Here is an 18,535-nt window from a genome sequence, read left to right on the forward strand (position 1 = left end):
CTAGTGCAACACCTTACACCTGGGCTGGGGTAATCCCAAGCACAAATACAGGCTGCGAGAGGAGTGGGTTGAGAGCAGTCTCAAGGAGAAGGGCTTGGGGGTGTCAGTTAATGAAAAACTCCACATGAGCAAGCAATGTGCACTTGAACCTGGAAGACCAAGCATACCCAGGACTGCAAAGTGTGACCAGCAGGACAAAGGAGGTGATTCCTACCCTCTGCTCTGATCTCATGAGACCACACCAAGAGTACTGCATCCAGTTCTAGTGCCTCCAGCACAAGGACATCAAACTGATGAAGTGGGTTTAGAGAAAGATAATTAGAGGGCTGGGCGCACCTCCCCTATGGGGACAGGCTGTGAGAGTTGGGGCTGTTCAGCCTGGAAAAGAGAAGGGTCCAGGGAGACCATATAGGAACCTTCCAGTACCTGAAGGGGGCCTACAACAAAGTTGGGGAGAGATTTTTAACAAGGGCTTGTAGCGATAGAAGGAGCGGGAATAGAGTGAAGCTGGAAGAGGGTAGATTTAGGCTGCAAGCTAATCTGAAAAAAAAAAAAAAGAAGAAGAAGCTGTGTAAGCAGCAAATGTAAATATAAGAACAAAAAAATGAATCTACTTTATTTTTCACATGAGCACAACTTTTACCAAGAATTTACAACATTCACAAGCCTTTTAGAGACAAGGCAAACACACTTTTCAAACTATGCTGAGAAGAGAGTTGACTTTTCAGTCTTTATATCCATCTTAAAGTCTAGGTAAAGAAGTGACAGTATGAAGCAAATTGAGCACAAAACCAGCTTTGCTGCCTGACTTTTGCTGGAGTAATTTCATCTTGGAAAGCACTAGCTCAAAGTTCAAAGAGCACATGTGATATATATCCGCATATAAAGTACAATATTGCAGCACACAGAAAATTCACACAGATAAGAGGGAACTGTTAGGACATGAACAAATCTACCGCATATACATATATATACACACACATCTGTAATTTTTCATCACATTCCCTTTATTTGAATTGAGAGAGGACTGCACACTGAATCCTGAATTATCTGTTTCTAGTTATTTTAACTGAGAGTAAGACCATAGGTTTCAAAACCAAACTAACCAAAAACTGTGCAAGATGTCAGACCTCTTTTTTTTTCATCTGCGTATCTATGCCATCTTCACTAATGCCTGTTGAGTGAAACCAACAGAAAAATCAACACACATGCATTTTAATCAAACTCTAATACTGAAAAATAATCTTTCCCCCTATTTTCTAGGCAAGAAACAACTTCTATTCAAGGCACTAGCTAACAGAAGGTGGTTGACCTTACAAACCAAATCAATTGCCAGCCACACTGCAGCTCTGTATTACAACTTACAGATCTGACAGCTGAAGGATCAATTCTAATACATCATTCACTTTCAATCAACAGATACTGGCAATAATGAGTATGATGGATTAGACCAAAACAGTAACTTAGATCATTTCAGAAGCAGACGTTGCAAAGTAGAGCATGCATTTCATATGTGTGTTCAAGATGAATTAGCTCTACCCAACAAATGTGCACAGTAACAGGTTTACAACTTCGTGGGTTATTCTAACCAGGAAATACTACCATGACACTTAACATCACACTTTAGCAAATTCAAACAAAGGTGCTTCAATAAAAGTTTCCAGTTTGGGAATCTGTTTGTTTACTTCAAATCTACCAAAAATATATTGCAACTCTTGAAAACCATTTGCATACCAAATGTGTTTCACTTTTTCTTAACATGAAACTAACTTTCCATCTCACTTAATTTTATATGGTTAAAAAGCTGTGAAAGTATCTCCATTATGACATATATCAGAAAATTCACATCCAACGTAACACTCAATGAAAAGCCACAGTAACTGCTTTCTCATTTGAGAACAAAACCACACATCAGTAGTAAATTATGCACAACTGCTAAAGGCACAAAAGCTTACAGGTGCCAGTATGAACAAACAAGGAGTTTTAGTACTCATATTACAAGTGCTGAACATATTCAGCACCAGGTAGAATCATAACAAATTTGAAGAGCTTTCCACTGCATTTAACTGACACATTAGTGCTATCTTTGCAAACAAAGCCATCCCCTCACAATCCAGTTATGCATATGTTTGAAAACTGGCACTCAAAAGATACATACAAAAGATCAATCTTTGCACGTTCAAAGATTTGGCAGATGCCTAGCTACCTGCCTAAATAAGAACCTCTCATTACTCCTCAACAATATTTTCTGAAGAGGCGTAGCCTTATGTGCACATTAATCAGTAATTTTAGTTTTAAATTTATGCTAGCTGAACTGTCTGCAAGGCAAGAAGGCCAAGCAAGACTAAACATATTTAGCAAAGTTTACCAGATGACATCCAAAAAGCTGATATGCATAACAAAGATGCTTAAATGTTGTTTCCACCAGCTGAAAACATCACATTGGTATCTTAAGTGTATCACAACTTCCAAAAACTATCTTCCCACATGCTGCAAAAGCTATGACTGCTAATAAAGACCTGACAAGAAACAGTAAAACAGAAAAGGTCTAAGAATTTCCACAACTGGCACAAGTTTCTTTTCCTAGATGACAATCTTGCCTCTAGGGGGGCTTCTCTATTTCACTGAGAAGATTCATGTACCCTGGCAGAGGCAAAGTACTTCATGGAAGGTGAGGTGCCTCCTGAGACCAAGCTCAATTTCCTGAATTAAAGAATCAGCTCTTCAGTGCAGTATTTCTGAGTCCAATACTCTTTCACTAACTTGAAAGCCATGATTAGAGACTCTCAATTCTATTGGCACTCTCTGTTTGGGAGAAAAATACAAAAGAAACAACAAAAGAAACAACAACAAAAAGAACCAGATACCACTAAATGCTTTCCTGCTGGAGGTAAAGAAATAGTAAACATTCTCTCGATCTCATTTTTAAACTATAGTAATTAGACGAACTCCTAATATTTAAAGCCCAGATCACCACACAGGGTTTGTTTGTGTTCTCTTTTTTATCAGAAGTTAATATATTAGGACCACCAAAAGGAGACTGCTTTCAAGAACACAACTACCAGGGTGCTCAGCAAAACAATCCAGTTTGGCCCTGAGGCCAGAGTGCTATTTTTCCCTCTGGAGGAAATTATTTAATCAAACAAGCAGACTTTCACAAAATCAGAGTAACAGCCTTCCCCTTTGGAGAAAAAAAGTATTTCTCACCCCTAATTTAGAAATCTCATGGAATTTTCTGTAAATTATGAGCCGTTATGTCAAAATTGGAAGATGAATCAGACATCACATTAAATGAAAATATTTTATGTATTTTTGAGACCATGACTAACATCTTAAGTATATAGTGAAACTTAATCACTTAACTTGGGCATCTAAAGAGCTCTTTTGAGCAAACTGTTTCTGACTATCCCAGTCAGTATCAAGCACAGGACTTTAAAACAAAGGATCTGTGCTCGTGAATACTGGAACTTCAGTACAAAGCCAAATAGCCCCTTCCTGTCTTGGAGAAGCAAAACATCAACATTTCCTACTCCAACAGTAAGGTCTTTGTACACTAGGCCTGTGATGAGTTCTTTATATGATAAAGGTTATAGCTCTTTTCTCCAAGATTTTCCAAATCATAGGAAGTCTTAAAGTTTCTATCTCTCATTAGTAACACTCCACAAATCTGTTAGATTATTAACAGTGTGCGAAGGTTAGGAAAGGTTTTGAGATGAGGCTTTAAGACAAGGTTCTCATGTACACCAAAAATGTCAAAGCATTTTTAGTCAAAAAAAACCAAACAGTTGAAATACAGTTTCATGAATTAAACCCTCTATTTTCAGATCATCTCTACTGGAAGAATTATTTTTCACCTATATACATTATTTGGAAGGCCCAAATAGCTAGACAGGAAAGACTGAACTTCCCCATGTGCACTGTGATTTCAATATATAGGAAAAGGCTATTTTTGAGCACTGTACTACAGTTGAAAGTGAAAAATTCAAGTACTTCCTCATCTTTTTACATTGTAATCCTTCAACAACAAATTTCACGGGGAACTTGTCTGTGAAACCTACTTCATTTCAAAGCGGTATTTCCATCACTATAAACACCTATACTGCAGACTCCTGCAAACACTGAGGTAAGTCCTCCAGACATACGCATCACAAAGTTGTTTCAAAGAGAAAAGTAATTAGGTATCTCATTTCTTCACTCTCCAGGCCCAAAACCTAATGCACTGTTTTCTGTCCTTCTCCCACACCACTTCCTAATTACTAACTTCATCTATACATCAATATTTTTGCTGCCATTCATAAAAACAGCTTAGGGAAAAGTTTAACACCCCAATCAGGCCCTCGTATGAATTTAAGTGTGTGCGAAGCTTCATTGCAGTCTTGGAAGCAGCTCTGGTGTCTGACAAAAAGCAAGCACATCAACCCAGATGTTGGGACTGTAGCCCTGAATACATCATAGCTCCAGGACAAGTGAACCATATGCCCCAAACCAGTTCCACTGAGAAGATTCTGCTGCAAGCTGTTTCAACAGAAAACTCAAGAATACCTTTAAAGGGCAGCAGTTGAGGGCACTGAAGGCACTCAGGAGGGGTTTCCACTGAGGCAGTCTGACTTTCAAAGCATTCTGGTGCTACATGCAAGAACTTGAGGTGACTGCAAACTGGCTGATTCAGGAGCGAAATCCACAGAGGCTGAGGGCACGCTGCAAGACGGGGACTGCTGCAAGGATGAGGGAGGGCGGGCACGGCCCGGCGCAGAGTGCACCTCTCATGAAAAACGGCCACTGCCGCCGAGCAAACATCGACGCCCATTGCAGCGCAACCTCGCCAGCGGCCGACAGACGAGGGCGCGGGGCAGGTAAGTGCTGGGGAAGTACGACGACCGAAGGCAACAGCCCCAGTACGGCGCGCCGCCCTTGCTACACAACGCCGCATCGCGACCGGTGGCAAAAAAGGCACAGCCGCGCCGGTCACCGACGGACGCGCAGGGTGGCCTAGGCACCCTATGGCTAGCCGGGCGACTCACAGCCTGTCGACAGCCGCTGCAACATGCCTCGGTTTGGTGTGACTGGTGGGATCTTCTCCTCCCTCCCGTCCCCTGAGGCAGCCGCAACTCCTGGCGCTGCGGAGAACTTCGAGACTCTCCGCACCAGCCGCGCTGCTGGGCTGCGGTGGGACGCCGAATGTATCCTCCCTCCCCGGAGCCCTTTTCCCGCTCACCTGGTGGTGGCCCTCTGGCGCCCAGGGCGGCGCGGGTTGCGCCGTGCCCGGCGGGGCTAACTTGGCCCTGGATGCGCGCTCCCGGCTCCGGAAGGCTCGGCCCGTGGAGGGGCGGCGGCGGCGGCGGTGGACAGTGGGCGGGGGGTGGCGGTAAGCGAGCAGCTCCGCCGTTCATGGCGAGTCCGGGAAAGCCGGAACGGGAGCGTGCGTGCCCCCACGGGGTCGCCAGGAGGAGGCAGGCAGCTGAGGGGGTGGTGAAGGCGGTGACGGCCTCGGCAGCAGGGGAGGAGGCAGCGGAGGAGGCGGGGGGCGGTGGAGGGGAGGAAGGGTAGGAAGGCAGGAAGGGGGCGGCGGAAGAAGCCACCCATCTGCCGTGGCGGCCCACCTCGCCGGCCTGGCGGAAAAGCTGGTGCCGCTCGACGCTGCTTTCTTCGCTGCGCAGAGCGGCGACGTGGTCCCAACGGCGAGTCGGGGGCAGGAAGGAGGCGTCGGACTGCGTCCCGCGGGGCGCTGAGCGGCTGGCGACCTGCATCGCTCCCGCCTCCGGCCAGCCGGCGACGCCACCTTCCCGAGAGCAGCCTCTCCGCAGGGACAGATGAGCGGTCAGCACCCGTGAGGGCCAGTAAGGGTCATGGGCAATGTGGGGAGCCCCCAGCTGGGGCGCAGCCCTTAGCCGGGCAGGAGAGGCCGATGCCGAGTCACGTCGGCTATTCCGGTAAAAAAACCGCAGGTGCCCAGCTCTCTTGCCAAGAGGAGGAAATCTACCTTCTCGCTTCCTCCCTCCGCCCCGTCCAAGCCTCAGCAGACCGCTGAGCGAGAGCGTTCAGCGCTCCGCCGGCGGCCCGGCGCCTCCCCAGGGTCGCTCACAGCGGTGCTGCCAGAAGTCGTGACGACCCATGAAGACACCGGTGCAGCAGCATGCCGCCTTTTATTGTGGCGGTTCCCCCGCCGTCCCTTCGGCCAGGCGAGGAGGGCGAGTAGTGCCTGCGCCGCGATCAGCCGGGCTTCCCGTAGCCTAGCGGGTGTCACCCCGCCTTGAGCAGACTCTCTGCGCAGAGCCCGGAATCATCCTCGTCCTGTCTCGCGTTCTGTGCGGGCCGCTGCGCACGGAGACTGCCGCGCGTCCTTCACCGCTGTAGGGCTCGTAGCCGCGCCCAGGGAAATGGCACGGTACTGCCTGGCGGACGACCAAGAGAACGCAGAGGGGGCCAGTCCGCGATCGATCTGACGGCCGGGCGATTGCAGGGGCTGCGCTCGGCCCGGTGGCACGTAGGCGCTGCACAGAGGCAGCCCAGGAGGGGGCAGCATGGGCGGGACTGAAAGCGGCAGTTTCCTTCCCGGCGCCGGACGGTCAGGGCTGTCTGGGTGGAGGCATCCCTTATAGGTGTGGGTGCGCGGACCACCAGCGGTCGCGCTTTGCTGTCCGCTTGGAAAGCGTGAGTAGCGCACGGCCGATAGAGGCTGCTGAAAGTGCACTTATGCGACAAAACAGGTGTCGGCAGATGCCTTAATTTGTAAAAGAAAGGGTAGTATATTGCTTTGCTGTCAGATAAAAGGCATTTTTCAAGCTAATTATTTTGCATAAGACTATACTAGTAATGCAGCTTAACGATTTCTCATAAGGTAATGAAAATGCCTCTCTGTACATGTGTGTTTGCCTCTTCTGTCCTGTAAACAGCTGTGTTTGCTGAGCCAATCCAGCTGGGTGTATATTTCAGGAAGAGTAAAAGAACAGGAAAGTGGATGCATACGTAACCAAAGAAAAATTGCTGCATACCAAAATTTACTACCTAGATGGATACATTTGCTGTGATCAGTGGAAAAATAATTCTATGTGCATGAAATGTGCAAACTGAATATTCATTAAATTTTGCACATCACAGCAGTCACACTTTGTATTCAATGCTGTAAGTGAGAGAGGTTTCTGCAAATCATGCTGCACAACTTTCCTCTTGCTCCTTCATGTAATTTAATTGAGGTTTTCATCTAGTATTGTAAAAGGTGACCATGAATCCTCAGAGGGCTAGCGCCTGTGGAATCTGTAGCCTACTGCTTGCATGATTCATGTGTTCCAGCAATTATATAGGGCCATTGAAAGCCTTTCTCAATTTGTTTGCTTGGAGTTAGCCCTTCATCTATCCAGCCCTGACCAAGGAAAAAATGTCAACCATCCTATGTTATGATCCTGTGTACACCTCTTTCCGGTTGCTGCAGTAAGGCAAGAACATTTAGCCTGCATGAAGCTCCTGGCAATATGCAGTTGGTAAAAAGGATGGAACAGAGCCACTGTTGCTTCATGATGATCATGTTTTACTCTCTTCCTAGAAGGAAGGTGCTTTAAAACTACTCCCATACTGAAGATATTACATAAGACTGCACTGTAGCACAGACTTCCTTTTTTGTGACCCCTCCAAACTTTGGAGATTTGAATACTGAAGGATTTTCATCCTACATTAAAAAGTGTGAAAATAGCTTCAGTCCTTCATCTAAAACAATCCTTCTAACTTTTTTTGCACCTAGATTGTCTTCCAGACCTAAGCAAAGAACAGATGTTTCTGCAATATGAAGCTACCTCAACAATAGTTGCCTGATCTAACATGCACTCAAGATGCAGGGTGTCTGTAAGGAAGGCTTGGGTTTTTTGCAGTATGGGTCAGCAGTCTTGCAGCCATGTAACCTGACAGTTCTGATGCATTTCAATTCATTTAGTTCTGGAGGTAAGGAGTTCCATTTTCCTGTTTGTTCAGAATTTAAATCAAGTCTTTATAAGATAATATCATTAGAAGACCTAGATTGAGATTATTTTCCAACCCTAGAGGGACAGGAAGAAATAATACCTTTAGCCTAATACATTTCTAGGGTAATTACCACATTTGGAAAACAGACAAGCTTTTGGCAGAAAGCCTTCTTCAGATCTGCTTAAGGTCTTCAGGTACTTAAAAGTTTTCTCTGTTTGAGATTTAACACAACTGTTACCTTAACTGATTTCTTTAAACAGAAACATACCCAAGGAGTTGGCAGATATGCTTACTAAGCCACTCTTTGTGATTTATCATCAGTCCTAGCTAAGCAGTGAAGTCCCAATGGGCTGAAAATTAGAAAATGTGATGCCCATCTACAAGAACAGCCAGGAGGAGGACCCAAGGAACTACAGTCTGACCTCGATGCCAGGGAAGGTCATAGAGTAAATCATTCTGATACCATATCATGCAACATACAGCACAATCAGGCAATCAGGCTCAGTCAGCATGTGTTCAAGAAGGGCAGATCCTGTTTGACAAACCTTATCTCCTTCCATAACAAGGAGATCCACTAGATGCATAAGGGAAAGGCTGTGGATGTTATTTACCTGGACTTCTGTAAAGTCTTTTATACTGTTCCTCACATCATCCTCAGGGTAAAAATGGCTGCCCTAAGTCTGGTTGGATATACACTCTGCTGAACCTAACACTGGCTTGATGGGCAGGCTGAGAGAATGGTAATGAATGGAGTTAAATCCAGTTTATGAGCGGTCACAAGTGGTATTCCTCATGGCTCAGTGGTGGGGCCAATCCTATTTAGTATCTTTATCAATGATCATGGCAAGGAGATTGAGAAGCACCCTCACTAAGTTTGCAGATGATACCAAGTTGGTTGGGAGTGCCATCAGCTTGAAGGTCAGAAGTCTGTATCTACAGCGGAGCCTGGGCAGGCTGGGTTGCTGGGCTGAGGCCAATCGTACAGACTTCCACAAGGCCAAGTGCTGGGCCCTGCACTTGGGTTGCAACACCCCCACTCAATGCTACAAGCTTGGGGTAGAGCAATTGGAAAGCTGCCCAGCAGGGAAAGACCTGGGGGTTTCAATTGACAGCCATCTGAACCAGCAGTGTGCTCAGGTGGCCAAGAAGGCCAACAGCATCCTGATCTGCATTAGGAATAGTGTGGCCAGCAGGACTATAGAGGTGATTATCTCACTACTCAGAACTGGTAAGGCTGCACCTTGAATCCTGTGTATAAGAGACACTGAGGTGATGGAGCAGATCTAGAGAAGGTCACTGTGGTGCTTCAGGCTGGCTGCCCCCCTGCTGTGCCACATAAGACACACCTCCAGTGTCCCAAGGGTCCAGCCCAGTAGGTGGACACGGGAAGGTACGTGTTTCATCCCATAATGCCCTTCTCGCATGTAAAACCACCTGCAGAGTCCTGCACTTCCTCTTTCTTCCCTCACTGCTCCTATGGAGATAGTCCCTACCTGGTAATGGAGGGGGGGTCACCTTTGAGGCCTCTTGGGGCCTGGCTAGGCCCAAGGCCAGGAGGGAAGGGGGAAGGGCAGTCTCAGATCTGGCCAGTGGAGATCAGCCTAACAGTGGAAGGGGCAGGGGGGGGAGGAAGAAAGAGCCCTGGGGGTTTTGAGTGTACCCTCAGGTAGGGAGAGGGAAGTGTTGGGATGCTTTTGGGTATGCTTTGGGATCTCTTTTGTCACTGTGTTTGTGGTTCTCTGTAAAATATTCACTGCTTTTCCATTTAAATTTCCACCACTTCTGCAATCCATTTGTCTGAGTCTCATTTCTTTTCTGCCCGTGGTAGGAGGAAAGGGAGGATCGGCCCTTCAACCCACTACAGTCACTGACACTGGTGAAGGGTCTTGAGAATAAGTCTTAATGAGGAGCAGCTGAGGAAACCTTTACTCTAAAGGATGGTCAGAAAATTGGATCATGACATAAGCCACAATTCATAGGACAAGAGGAAATGGCATCAAATTACATCAGAGGAGGTTTAGGTCAGATGTTAGGAAACACTTCTATACTGAAAGAGTTACCAAAGGTGAACAGGCTGCCCAGGGAAGTGGTTGAATTGCCCTCCCTGGTTGTGATTGAAAGCCATCCACATATAGTGCTCAAGTATATGGTGTAGTAGTGGCCTTGGTAGAGTTAGATAATGGTTGGACTTGACAATCTTAAAGGTCTTTTCCAGCCATAGTGATTCTGTGATATTGACAGATGTCCACAGTTAAACTCATCTATAGTTTATATCAAACAGATTAGAAAAAAGTTACAATGTGTTTGTTGTATTAAAAATTGACAAGCATGAAATAACTGCCATGATCAGAAAGCTACTGCACTCAGAATTGTAGAGTTCTCTCTTTGGGTAAATACAGACCTCACTGGTTTGATTCACAGCAATAGCTACACTGATTCAAGATCTTTTACAGCTCATTGTTCCTTCTAACCTCATAACTGATTATCCCTAAAAAGCAACACAGAATTTTAATCCAGATTTCCATATAGCCAAATTATTTGCCATAATTTGTTGTACAGTATGATTCTCAGAGTTCTTACTGTGGTCTGGTGTTGAAAAGAGTGGCAATAGCTGTATTTCATTAAAAACTGACCAAGTTAAACTGCCACTGTGTCCAAGGCTAATCTTAAATGCTGGTAAGAGCTGAAGTGATATTTAAAGCTTTTTGTAAGTCAGGCTTTGCAATGGGATGACATTATTACCATTATCTCTGTTTTGTCCCCCTTAGTGCTGCTGAAGTGCCTGCTGTGAGGGGAACACAGAGAACATATCTACTGCAAGTAAGACAAAAAAGGTGGTACTTGTTTGAAAACATCAATTGAACAGGGAGTTGTGTCAGGCTTTTTAGAAGATCTTCTTTCTCAACAGAAAGCCAATGTGTACATTTTACTCCACAAATAAAAACCCATATTCATCTGCAAATTTCTTACAGAAAAAAAATAATATCCACCTTCCTGATGGCATTAATTTGTCTTTTAAGAAGTTGAGAAAGACGTAACAGTAGCAGGGGTAACCTAAGTTGCCATTTTTAAGTCAGAAGCCAGTCCTGCCTAAGTTTCTCCTGTAGGAATCCCTGGACGTGGGACCCCTGTTGGAAGCACTGTTTTAGCATTTCACTAAGGACTGGATCAACAGGGACTAGAGTGAGGCTGCTGTTGAAGCTCCCACTGAGACACCAGTAGCTTCACTGAAAAATGAGAAATGCAAAAGGGTTTTCTCAGTGGGAAGATGAGACGCATCTGTCAGGAAACAAACAGCATTTGTAATGCATAAAAATACATTCCTCTGTTCCTGTAGTACAGTTAACATTTTCCTAAGACTGGATACAGAAATCTTTAAGATAGGCCCTCTGATTTTCTTCTTCATACTCATGTCAACATTTACTTCTTTGAAGGTGCACTGTTGTTGGGCTCTGAGTTCTCAGAAAGTCATTTCTGTGCTCTGCTGTAATTTCCATTTGAGTTGCAACCATCTCACCCTAGTGTGGCCGTTTGACGCTGTGCCTTTAAGGAAGGGGCACACTGGCTAAATGTTTGTAAAATATTTTGGTTTTCTAAACGAATTTCATTGGTAGGATTGTGGGAGGAGAGATTGGACCCAGGGGAGTTGGGAACTTTCTCTCAGTCTTCCTTCCTTCGCTGTCCCTCTCGGCTGGATCTGCTTCTGGGATTCTGGCCAACTGAGATAAGAACTAACTCCCTGTGCAAGGCCTTTCTTCCTTTCCTGCCCTGTTAACCTTCCTCGTCTCTTCTTCTACCTCTTTGGGGGAGAAGGGAGGTAGGGGGGTGAAGGGGGCACAGGGGTAAGCCCCCTCTGTGGGGGGTCTGGTTTCTGGTTGAGTTCATTGGCTGTATATTCCTGTATATACTGTAAAATACCTGTATTTGTTGTGTTACATATAATCTGTTTCCTTGAAAAATATAATCTCATTTCTCCGACTGGGTTTAGCCGTGGTCTCTTTCTCAGTGGGGGAGGGAAAGCAGAGCCTTTCCTTTCAAACCACCACACCCTAGGTAAGGCTCAGCAAGCAGAGGAGAAAAATTAATCTGAGCACACATCATAGCTGAAGATTATGCCCAGTTACTCGATTATTTGTACACAAAGAGGAGCAAAGAATGTATGTGAAATGAGAAGAGCTTTCTTTACTTGTGCATGACAAGAACTGGTGTATAGTTCTTGCAGGAGATATTTGTTACCTCCTGTGTTATGAGTACTGGTGTGTCTATCAATGGCTGAGCACAATTCAATCAGAAACACCTTAGCATTCAGAGTGACTTTGGTGCAAAACGAAATGGTGCAATAAGGAAATACTCAAATAGCAGACCTGAGAGATAAAGGAATGTCAAATGCTATGAATGTCAAAAGCTATCCCTTGCTTTGCATTTCCAGTGTTAGGTGCTGCACAAACACATTCATAGCCCTGAAAGACTTGCAATCTAAACATGCAGAAGAAAGAGCAAGAAGGGAAGCAAAGGCATGGGAAAGTGCAGTAATTTGTCTGTAGACATGTAACATTTTGGTGTCAGAACTCATGTCTCAGATCTGATGCCATTTGAACACACACCATTATCTTCTGGGTAAACCACCTCAGGATAGAGGATGTGCTTGGAATACTGCTCTTCCTTACAGTGCCTAGGAACAGCAGAAGCACAGAACTATACCATCAATAACCATGAAGTAAATAAAGCAGATCAGCACTCGTAAAGGCAAATTGGCTAAGGTGGCCTTGAGTATCCTTTGACATGTTAAAGTTAAAACCCTTTTGAAACAACTTTAAAGTTCTTCCCATTCATCACTGTCTCCACTTCAAATAAAAGGGTTTTGGAGAGGTGAATCATGCTTCCTGTCACAGAATCAGAGAATATATCTGATTGAAAGAGGCTGCAAAGATCCTACAGTCTAACCCTTGACCCAGCACTGAAGGGTCAACACTAAACCATGTCCCTAAGTACCAGGTCCACACACTGCTTGAACACCGCCAGGGTTGGTGACTCCACCACTGCCCTGGGCAGACCATTCCAATGTTTGATAACCCTCTCTGTGAAGAAGTGTTTCCTCATATTCAACCTAAACCTCCTCTGGCACTGATGGAAACCATTTCCTTTAGTCCTGTCATGTGTCATCAAAGAGAAGAGGCTGCCCACTGTCTTGCTCCAAACCCCCGTTAGATAGTTGTTAAGGGTGGTAAGGGCCTCCCCTCGGCCTCCTCTTCTGCAGACAGAACAACCCCAGCTCCCTCAGATGCTCCTTGTAGGTCATGTGCTCCACACTCTTCACAAGCCTCATTGCCCTTCTCTGAACATGCTCAATATCCTTCCTGTGGTGAGGGGCCCAGGACTGAACATAGTACTCAAAGTGTGGCCTCACCAATTCTTCAGTACTGGAGGATGGCCATGTCCCTGTTCATGCTGGCCAGTGTTTCTACCAGAAGCCAGGATGCCATTGGCTGTCTTGGCCACCTGGGTTCACCGCTGACTCCATTCAGCTATCAACCAGGTCACTCTCTTAAGTCATACTTCACCTTCCTGAAGGAAGTATGCTGGTAAGAGGAAGTGCACTGACCATTTGTGACTAAAGGGCTCGAGTGGATTCACAACCTTGGCGTAATACTGACACCCACACCTTGCTGCAGCAGAGTTAAACATCCTGCTACTCTTTTGACCTATATGATCTGAAACAGGGCAGCTTAAACTAGTGGAAATACTGTGCTGAAGTCAAGATACAGATCTGTTTGAATTAGTGACCTGAAAGCTCAATATATACATCAAAGCCACGCACAGTCTTAATCCCACCTGCTGTCATAATGGCACTTACCTCTTGCTCTTCTCCCAGCTGTCTCAAAGCTGGTTGGTCTGCATGGACATGTTCTGCCTTTCTAGCAACCTCAGCTGTCTTGAAAGTGGAAGCTCAAACTGCGTCCTCTCAAAGGATAAAGCACAGTAAGACACAATTGCTATGTATTGACACATTCCCTTCCAATTCTTCTGTCCTAAATAATGAATAGTCCTGGAACAACCTGTGGGATAACTGCGTAGCATACTATGTGACCAGAATGCAGGTTAAATGAGTGTGCTTCGGGAGAAAGGTTAAGATGCTTACAACCAAGAGGTACTTGGGAATGGAGATCCATGAAGCAGGCCTGCCAAGCAGCTGAAGGAGGGGGTCTTGTGAAAATAAGATGGCCTTGTTATGTCTAAATCTAATAAAGCACAGCTAAAACAAAACCATACCATTTCAAAACAGATTTTGAAGGCTTAACTGCTTAAGCAAAGATTTTGGCCTCATTAACTGTAATTTTAATACTAAGGTTGACACTTCTCAGTATGGTAAATGAGCCAAATGGAATATGTTACTTAGCTCTTCCCCCAAACCATGCTAAACATCATTTACAAAGCAGAGGCAACCAGGGTTCAGATACAAAAATCCAGGAATGGAACTCCTCGCTAGCGGGGAAAGATTCTGGATTTAGCAGAGATGGGGATGGTTGACAGGTTGTGCTCTGGTTCCTCCACCCAAGACAAGGATACCTAGGTAAGAATTGCACATTCAATATATGGTTTAACTTTTGCTAGCATTATTGCAGAGACTCGTGTCTCTGGCTTTGTTGGATGTTCCCTCGAATTTATTAACTTGAGCTCAATCCCTTGCAGGTAGTGCATTTATCCCCAACAGTCTCAAATCTGTCATGTCTGTTACTTTAATAAATTAATTTGTCAATTATTTTAACTTTCTTAACCTGTGTCATTGCAAGTCCTTGCTGGGGTACTGGAAAACAGATAAATGTTAATTTTGTCAAACATTTCCAGTAAGACTCCTGGAGCTCTGAGACAGGCAAACATCAGGATCTTGCCTGCAATGCAATAGTGAAATGGGCAGTCATCAGGATTGCCTGGATAAACTGTTGCAAGAATGTAAGTGTGCACCATCCAAAATGGGAATAAAAATGGTGAGCAAAAGATTAACAGAGGTACTGTTTGCACAGTATCAGTAGTTTGCTAATATCATACACAGAAATTAAAGAGTCTCCTGCTGAAAGAATTGCAAAAGTAGACTATTATGCTAGGAACTGTAATACTGTGCAGTCCAAAAATTAATTGCTGATGACATCATTGATTTTTAAGGAGGAAAATCATGATGAAGTGCAGACAAAAAATAGGGAACGTCAAATGCTGTTGGCCTCAGCTGAAAAGCAAGAAAAACAACTGTAGGAAAAATTAAATATTTAACTGAGCCAGATACCATCCTCAGTCTCATTTAAACAAATCCACAAATTAATATACTCTGTGAATCCCAAGATATAGGATGGAGACTCCTGGGGCAATGATAACAGTGATGTGGTGGTGGAAAGTTCTGATCTTCCTCCAGAACCCATGACTACATGATAATTGATTATAAACTGAGGTAATAAATGAAGGAGATAGTAATGCTCATGTTACTGTGTGCTCTGGCTGAGTTAGCAGATCTGCAGGAAAAGTATTCCAAATGTCCAGAAAAGTCAGAGATGGAGTATCTGTGACAAGTTTTCCTTATGACAAGGAGCAAATTCTATGAAGCAAGGAGGAAACAGGAGGATACTTGGATCTTGAAGTATTTTAACTGCTGAATCAAGCAATCATAATTATTCATTAACTGTGTAGGCTATCTATTGGATTGGTGACACAGACCTGCAGGAAAAAGGAGATCCTCTTGTTATTAAAACTGCTGATTACTCAGATATCACAGTGCTTGTGCAGAAAGCAGCCTGCATACAAGGAATATATAAGAGGGTTGTATTAAGGAGATCTCCAGCGGTATCCCCTGTTGACCCTGCAAGGGTTGACCCCTTATCTGTGAGCTCCCAGACAAGCTATACATTTATTAGACCTGTCTACACCCTTGCCCCAGTCCAGAACAACAAATGTGAGACAGTACCCTCTGCCTGCAGCTGTGCACCTGCGCAGTGATGGGGTGGTAATGAATTTGGAAAAGATGGGTATCATCATTCATCCATGTTCCCCCTGTAATTCTTTGGTCTGGCTTGTGAAATAGCCAAATGGGCAGTGGTGGCTTACAATTGGTTTCAGGCAATTGAGTGCTAGTACCACACCTTCAACTACCATTGTGCCAAACTTCATGGAACAGAAAGAAGAGGACAGAGTATGATCATCCAAGGACTTTTCAATCTTGCAGATATGTGTTACAGAATTACTGTGTCACCTGCAGGTGTTGCCTGGAAACCTACATTATGTAGACCTGCTGGTGCTGGTTAAAACACCTCAGAGTGGGATAATGGTGCCAACAGTACCCAGTACTTAATGTCAGCTGCTGGTGTAGCAACCAAGCTGTTCACTGGTACTCTGAATGCCAGAAAATTGCAACTAGAATCAAAGATGTCCATATACCAATCTAGGGTGTCTGAAAGGACTGCTGAGTTACAGAATTTCAGTAATGTGATACTCACTCCCTACCCTTGGTTTGTGCTTCTCCTTTGTCATTAAAACTAAGGGATTTTTTTCAAGGCATTTTTTGTAAAGCATCCAAGTCTTATTTCTGAGGATTGCAGTGGAAGAGGGAGATGACCATCCTTGAACAAAATCAGCTGTTTTCTTGCTGCCTCATTATTGGCACTATCAGACACTTTCTGCAGTTCTTTAATGCTGTTTTAAAGGGATCTGATGAGCCAACAGGCAAAAGGGATCAAATTTGAAAGGCAACAAGGCGTTCCCCATAGCAAACTCCTGGCCAAGCTGTCAGCCCATGGCTTGGATGGGAGCACACTGAGATGGGTTAGGAACTGGCTGGAGGGCCGAGCCCAGAGAGTGGTGGTGAATGGTGCCACATCCAGCTGGCAGCCAGTCACCAGTGGTGTGCCCCAGGGATCAGTACTGGGCCCCATGCTCTTTAACATCTTTATTGATGATCTGGATGAGGGCATCGAGTCCATCATCAGTAAATTTGCTGACGACACCAAGCTGGGGGCAGGAGTTGATCTGCTGGAGGGTAGAGAGGCTCTGCAGAGGGACCTCGACAGGCTGGGCAGATGGGCAGAGTCCAACGGCATGAGATTTAACACATCCAAGTGCCGGGTTCTGCACATTGGCCACAGCAACCCCATGCAGAGCTACAGGCTGGGGTCAGAGTGGCTGGAGAGCAGTCAGGCTGAGAGGGACCTGGGGGTGCTGGTCGACGGTAGACTGAACATGAGCCTGCAGTGTGCCCAGGCAGCTAAGAGGGCCAATGGCATCCTGGCCTGCATCAGGAACAGTGTGGCCAGCAGGAGCAGGGAGGTCATTCTGCCCCTGTACACTGCACTGGTTAGGCCGCACCTCGAGTACTGTGTCCAGTTCTGGGCCCCTCAGTTTAGGAAGGATGTTGACTTGCTGGAACGAGTCCAGAGAAGGGCAACAAAGTTGGTGAGGGGTTTGGAACACAAGCCCTACGAGGAGAGGCTGAGGGAGCTGGGATTGCTTAGCCTGGAGAAGAGGAGACTCAGGGGTGACCTTATTACTCTCTACAACTACCTGAAGGGAGGTTGTAGACAGACGGATGTTGGTCTCTTCTCCCAGGCAAGCAGTACCAGAACAAGAGGACACAGTCTCAGGCTGCGCCAGGGGAGGTTCAGGCTGGATGTTAGAAAAAAGTTCTATACAGAAAGAGTGATTGCACATTGGAATGGGCTGCCTGGGGAGGTGGTGGAGTCACCATCACTGGAGGTTTTTAGGAGAAGACTTGACAGGGTGCTTGGTGCCGTGGGTTAGTTGCTTGGGCGGTGTTGGATTGGTTGATGGGTTGGACGCGATGATCTTGAAGGTCTCTTCCAACCTGGTTTATTCTATGTATGTATATTCTATGTATAAGAGGTTGCGAACACAAGCCCTATGAGAGGAAGCTGAGAGAGATGGAGTTGTTTAGCCTGAGAAGAGGAGGCTCAGGGGAGAGCTTTTTGCTCTCTACAACTACCTGAAAGGAGGTTGTAGACACATGGGGGTTGGTCTCTTCTCCCAGGCAACCACCAACAGAACAAGAGGACATAGTCTCAAGCTGTGCCAGGGGAAGTTTAGGCTTGAGGCAAGGAGAAAGTTCTTCACAGAGTGATTGGCCATTGGAATGGGCTGCCCAGGGAGGTGGTGGAGTCACCATCCCTGGAGGTGTTCAAAAAAAGGATTGGACGTGGCACTTGAAGCCATGGTTTAGTTAGTCATGAGGTGTTAGGTATTATTAGGTAATAGGTTGGACTTGATGATCTCTGAGGTCTTTTCCAACCATATTGATTCTATGAGTCTATGAAATTATATTCAAGCAATCTTTTCACTTTGGACTAAGGTTGTTAACACAAACAGTGATACTGCTGTAATTCTCAGAATCGAAGGCTGGTTTGGGCTGGAAGGAGATCTTTAAAGGTTATCCAGTTCAACCCCACTGCAATCAGCAGGGACATAATTATGTTAGTGTTAGAACTCCCTATGAGGATTGATTCTTCCTATCATAAGGCTTTAACAGATCCCAGGACTAGTTTTAGAATGTGCATATTTTGTTTCTGTCTTACTATGACTGATACTTTTC

The 18,535-nt window shown here is 45.3% G+C and overlaps 1 protein-coding gene across 1 annotated transcript in view; it reads right to left on the reverse strand.

Annotated features, from left to right (window-relative positions):
* RNF38 (ring finger protein 38) overlaps positions 1 to 5,899 on the reverse strand; it is a 105,875-nt gene extending 99,976 nt beyond the window's left edge. Inside the window, exon 1 of the mRNA XM_054178294.1 lies at positions 5,216 to 5,899. Within this exon, the coding sequence (XP_054034269.1) occupies positions 5,216 to 5,747 (532 nt within the window). The 5' untranslated portion in view covers positions 5,748 to 5,899. The remainder of the gene's footprint in view (positions 1 to 5,215) is intronic.
* Positions 5,900 to 18,535: the final 12,636 nt, after the last annotated feature.

The sequence above is a fragment of the Dryobates pubescens genome, chromosome Z (genome assembly GCF_014839835.1).
Source record: "Dryobates pubescens isolate bDryPub1 chromosome Z, bDryPub1.pri, whole genome shotgun sequence".
Lineage (NCBI taxonomy): Eukaryota > Metazoa > Chordata > Aves > Piciformes > Picidae > Dryobates > Dryobates pubescens.